This window comes from Tenrec ecaudatus, chromosome 17 (assembly GCF_050624435.1).
Source record: "Tenrec ecaudatus isolate mTenEca1 chromosome 17, mTenEca1.hap1, whole genome shotgun sequence".
Taxonomy (NCBI): domain Eukaryota; kingdom Metazoa; phylum Chordata; class Mammalia; order Afrosoricida; family Tenrecidae; genus Tenrec; species Tenrec ecaudatus.
This window is the reverse complement of record NC_134546.1, coordinates 30,692,021-30,698,020: the sequence shown is the minus strand read 5'-3', so window position 1 is coordinate 30,698,020 and position 6,000 is coordinate 30,692,021. Positions and strand designations below refer to the sequence as shown.

At 47.3% G+C, this 6,000-nt stretch overlaps 1 protein-coding gene across 1 annotated transcript in view; it reads right to left on the bottom strand.

Annotated features, from left to right (window-relative positions):
* Nucleotides 1-1,374: 1,374 nt before the first annotated feature.
* The window catches only part of ARHGEF33 (Rho guanine nucleotide exchange factor 33), a 59,760-nt gene continuing 55,134 nt past the window's right edge, over nt 1,375-6,000 (bottom strand). The window contains exon 16 of the mRNA XM_075535438.1: nt 1,375-2,575. Within this exon, the coding sequence (XP_075391553.1) occupies nt 2,524-2,575 (52 nt within the window). The 3' untranslated portion in view covers nt 1,375-2,523. The remainder of the gene's footprint in view (nt 2,576-6,000) is intronic.

The window sequence follows — 6,000 nt, the reverse complement described above, 5'->3', positions numbered from 1 at the left end:
TTGTTTGGAGATCAATGTGCCCTTAAGCTTTGAACCTTCTGTTCTGAAGTCTGAATCTTCAGTTCACATGGTTTAAGACAAACATTCTCCACAACTCAGATTTGCTACATATGAGACACAGTCCTGTTCCCAGGTCCTTCTCCTGAAGGGATGTTAGGTATTGCCCTGGGGCTCTTGGGAGACAGGTGGAGGGACAGAAGTGGCCCCTAATGTAGAAGATGTGAAGCTAAGAACACGGGGGAAGCACTCAGAAGCTTCAGGCCTTCGAAAGTGTAAAATTCACATCCATCCTAAACACAAACATGCTCAGCATTATGCTAGGGGAAAGACTTCGAGGTGGAAGATTTTGTTCTTACAAACGTTTATTTTCCTCCAGATTCACTGTGGTTGTCTATATTGTTCTATGAGTCTTCATTTCCCTTGCCCCAAGTGTTGAAGTTCAAAAGGCCAGTTCTTAACCACAGACTGACAAATCTTCATCTCTTCAACATCTTGTCTGTTGAATTCGTTTCATATGTAAATGTTTATATTAGTTCTCCTCAGGGATTTATTTATACATTGATATATATATATATATTCCTGCACAGTTATATACAAGCTTTGTGTCCTCATCTTACCACTTGACAACACTTTAAGTGTGTGTTTACACAGCTGTTCCTTGGTCAAGGTCATTTGCAAGAGCAAGTCGGTTTCTGAAGAAATCTTGTTTGGTGGGTGAAGGATCCATTGAGGGGCTCTCATTAGTTTTTTCCCTGTATTCTGATCCACTGGACCTAAAATCTCAGCACACAGATAAAGTACAGGTTGATTTGGTTTTAATTGATTTCAAGTATTTCATCTATCCAAATTGTTTGCATTTGTAAACCAGTTGCCTGCTAGACCTGGAATCATTTTTTCTACCCCTGGATATCAGAGCTCGGGACATGTGGATCTGAGGTTTGCAGCAAACAAAAATAGAGTAAAGCTTTATGGAAATAATTCTGTCTGGCCATATTGTGTAATGGCCCTGTAATGGGGGATAAGATTCAGAAGCTAAGGGAAAAAATACCCCCAAAACCCCAACAACCTATTTTGAATTCAACCAAGTCACTACTCCACAAATACCACGGTCCTTAAATTAAAATGGATGGAATCCATTGTTCTCAGCCAAGGTTGTAATGAGCATTACTAAATTTGGGTGTTACATTATAAACTCTTGCTTTTGTTGGTTTTCGTGTTTAAATGAAAGATTTATTGAAGCCAACCACGCAGATGCGCTACATTTGTTAAGATGCAGAAATCAGTACAGTCATCAGATTGAGTACCACAATCACCGCAAAGGAAACCAGGCCCACTCAGTGTCAACAACACAAATCCTCCATCCAACTGATCGCCCCGCCCCAGGTGCATTCTTCCATTAGCTTGGTCAAGCCAGGTGGGCCATCCACTCCAGCTCTGCACTTTCTCCAGTTTGTTCATGTCAGAAGTCCCTGCGGGGAGGAGGCTTTCTGCAGATAACCTCTGACAAACTGGGCTGGGGCCTGGTGGCTGGCTTAGATGGCTTAGACTTGGGGCTAGAATGGGTAAAGTCAGCCCGGTGACTGCGAATCAATAGCAAAAGACCTCCTGATGTATTTATGAAAGTGATGCTACACAAAGAAGTTCTCTATCCAACGCTCCTACACAACGGATCAAGTTCCCCCACTCTGACGCTTTCCATCCACAAAAGGAGGGTAATGGTCTCTTGGGTCTTTTCCCTTCGTGGTGTGCTATGGGACCTTGCTGTTGTTTTTAGACAAAGTTGATTATGACTGTCAGTTATGGAACTAAATTGGAAGAATTCAAACATCTCTTTCTAGTATTCAAGGGGGAAAGGTAGGATCCACCAAAGACACAATCCTGGTGTTGGGAAACCGGATGACTGACAAGGTGTTTTTACTTTTGGCCTTGGTATTTGATGTCTCCGATAAAACCAGAGCTGCCACTCTGCTTTCTATTTCAAGTCGGTAGGGAGCACTCTTCCACTAGATGCCAACGAAGAAAGGGAAAACTTCTCGGTCTCAACCCAACTTTGGCTGAGTCCTCATCAACTGGTCCCAAATAAGCAGACACCGAGGTGGGCTGAAAGTCCTCTTCCTTTTCAGAGACACTCTCCAAGCTGAACTCTCCCTGAAACAGCCTCCATATGCCCTTCCCAAAGACTCCCACCTATGTCCAGTTCAAGTCATCCCAGATTAGTCCAGCTGGGCCCGAAGTGTTACAATGATAAATGTGCGTGACCAGTTCACACTCTGCAAAACTAGGAAAGCCTACGGAATAGGGAGTGGGAATTGGGGAGCAGGATTTTAATCTGACTTCTGATTCTTCAGAATTGTTTCCCCCAAATGACAGTTTCTCATCAAAAATCATTAATTCAAAACTTCCGATTTTCACCTGCTTCCCCTCTTAGCTAAACCTGAACTCTCTAAAACCCAACATGCCACACTTTGGTCGTTCCAACATGCAGCTGTTTGGTGTTTACCTGGAAATGGGAAAGCTTTGATGTCACCACCAGCCCCAAGGACCACAGAAATCTTCACCAGGTGCGTTCCCATTTCTGAAACAAATGCCAAAATCGCCCTGTCTAGTTTTTCAAGTTCACAAACTCGGCTTCGTTATTCATTTATTTTTCTTTTGAACTGCTCTTCTCACCAACTGTACCTTCTCTGACTCCGGGGGTCTGAATTTCTCTGCATTTCTGTGTGGGAACTGTTAATGTCCTACAGGCATGAGCGCCGGTCTTTCAGAATCTAGCATTCTTCATTTTCCTCCTCGTTAAAGAGCATGTGAGCTGACCTCAGCATGGTGCTTACATAAGACATGCCCACCTGAACACGTGGACTCTTCCCAAGGGGTGGTGGTGAAGGCGCAGAACATCTATCTACAAAACAGGGAACTAGAGCATCTATCTACAGAACGGGGAAATGGGCTGTGCCAGCTAGGAGGAAGGGCCAGTAGGTTGGTTTTTCTTTTCTGTCTCTTTTAAGCAGGAGAGGGCTTTTGAGCTTTGGGGGCCATTCTGACTGAGGACACTGAAGGGGCAGGTGGGGCAAAGGTACCATGGCTGCCAGTAAGCTCTGACACGAAGTCACCCCAGCTTTTGGTGGAAAAGAGTCATGTTGCTAACTGCAGCCATTCAGCTGACAGGGACAGAGAAAATAGTACACCGAAGGCCAGCCAAGGACAGATCTCCTGCAAATAAGTCCCCAGCTTGTGTGGAGCTGGGAAAGGAAGGAGATTGGAAGGCAGGGCCACTGATGCCTCTGAGCTAAGGAGGGCTGCTCCTGTGTTTGGAAAGACTGCCCTACCTGAGGTCTTTAGGAGACCTACACATGGAGAAGTGGGGAGCAGGGGCTACCCATCCAGCCAACCAAATCAGTCAGCCCTGCTCACAGGTCACAAGGGAGCATTCCTCTGGTTCCCACTGGCTGAGTGCTATAGATGGTCGCTATGTGCCACATTCCCTTGCGATTTGCAAGGTTGGCCCTGAACTTGTAGGCACTATGTCTTTCACTGAACAGAATCTGGGTACTAGAAAGATACATAGATCCTTATTGGGTGACTTGAAATGAGCTACGGAGAAACATTTGGAATCAGGAATAAATAACCTACGTATAACTATGTATCCCTTCAACCACCCCCTTTCCATTTTAAAGCTAGATGTGGCAATGAAAGGAGAAATGAGAGAGCACCCCAAGTGGGGAAGAACAGGTTGAGGAACTTGAGCTGGGTTGTAAGGAGACAGAAGGGAAGGGTGGATAAAAATTATCCATGGAGTTTTAGCAGCCCTGGTTTCTAGTACGTGGTCTGTTCTATGGCTCATGTTGAGCATCTGCAAAAATCACTGCTCCGACACCAGAAGAGAATTCACGGACCCTGAATGACGGAGGACATGTGTGATTACAAAGCTAATGCTATTTTTATGTGGGGCAGAAGGAGAGCGTGGTGACTGCATGGAATGCTCTGAGGTGTGCAAGGAAGTAGTGCCGAGGAGGTGGAGGATGGGCAAGGAAATGGGACTAATCATCAGGGAGCCGGACACTTGATTTTCCACTCTCCCCCCAAACAAGAGTGAGAAACATCTCTGCTCCCTCCCCCTAAAACTGTCTACACAACCCTCTTGCCTCATGCCTCACCCCTAAGAATACTCAGGAACCTCGGTGCAAGATTTGTATATAAAGATGAAGTCGCTTTTGCCTCAGACTTCAGGCTCGTCCAGGTGTAAGCCTTGGACAGCTTCCATCTAGATTCTGCTAAATGGGATCGTTTGCCTTCCATGCTGTTCCAAAGCAGGCAGATATGGATGGAGCCAAGCATCGGCCTAGCACATTCGTCTAGCTCCTGGCTTCTGAGACTCCTCATTCAAGACCCTTAACATTTTCACACTGTAAGATATGTCTTGTCTTCCTTCTGATCAATTCTGGGCAGCTTTCAGGGACATGTGACCTGGCATCTGACCAGAGCAAATGTGACTGAGCTGGAAACAATCAGAGCGGCATCCTTCCCCCCCCCCCCCCCACATATCCTGGGCGTGTTTCAAGGTTTAGTTTTATGATGTCAAGTTGGCTCTCCCTTTTGACTCCTCGTGGGTCTGAGCATTCGGCCCTCCCAGCCTCAGAGGGAAGAGAACCCTTTCTCGGCCTTTCTGTTGCGTCTGGCTCCATGCCTAGCTTCATCCCGAAGCAGCATTCTGGGTGTGTGGGGCCACCAGCCAAACAAGCCCCTATGGATACAAAAAGTGTGTCAGTGTAGACAGGAATGAGTGGCCAGAGGGCCATCGGCAAGGCAGGAAGAGAGCCCGAGACTTGGCAGCACAGGCAGCTCTCCCAGCACCCAATGGGCCTGCGGCCAAGCTCTGGGGTGGGGCCAGGCCTCGGGATGAGCCACTAAACAGAGTCTCGGGGCTCGCTGCTAGCCTGACCTCTCAGCACCCAGGAGGAGGATAGGTTGATTGCCTAGTTCTGGTGCCTCCCTGTACTTGTCCACACGCCCAACTTCAAACCGCAGGTGCCTACGGCATGGGCTGCACCCTGTCCACCCATGATTCCTGCACGAGCGCCTCACATCAGAGCATGCAGATAAGAAAGGATGCTGAATCAATGAGAACAGTGTGTTCACCTGAGTAAAGCCACTGGCCTTTCTGTGCTTGACCTGAGCCTCCCTTGCCCGTGCTCGCTACCTTAGCACAATGGTGCACCTGCCGCAGTCCTCGGGTGAAATAATCAGATGCTACTCCAGCTACTTCCTGTGGCAATTCCCTAAAGTACCCAGCGTGGCACCCAGAACAACAGGCCACCAGCAGACATCACCTGATGGTTCCCATGCCCTGGGCCAGACCAACAAAACTTGGAAAGCCCTCCAGGGGAAGCAGTCATGCGCACCACCTTTGCTTCCAAACAGGTAACTCTTCAGATGTAAATACAAAGGACGGGCCCAGTGTTGGTGACAGCACTATTACTGATGAAGGAGGGAGGGAGGGACTCGTCTGAGAAAAACACATGAACTACGGGGACCCATTTGGCCCTGAATCGAAAAAGCAGTCAAAAAGCAGGAAAAAGAGTGACAGCAATTAACCAGCGTGACTTTGTGGAGCTCAAGGCTATCAAACTATCCTGGTCTTCCACATGGTGGGGTTTTTTTAAATTACAGCTCCCAAGTCCCATAATAATGTTTGGTTTCAAGTGGTAAAAAATAGATGCGATGACTCAGACTGATTTGCAACAAAGTCAACCTAGAGATAAAGCAAATCTCAACACTAGAATTGATCCTGGATATTGAGTGAGCTCCCATCTGGTGAGAATCCTTTCCAGTGCATCCAGGACTAGGTTCATCTAGCTTCTGCTTAGATGGAGAAACCCCTTCCCTACAGAAGCAACCAACTCCAGGTCCAGGCAGCTAAACTGGTAGCGAGTTCTTCCTTTTGCCCTTGCTCTGGTCTATGGCCTCTGCCTTGTGGAAGCAAGTGGCTGAGCATCTCCACAT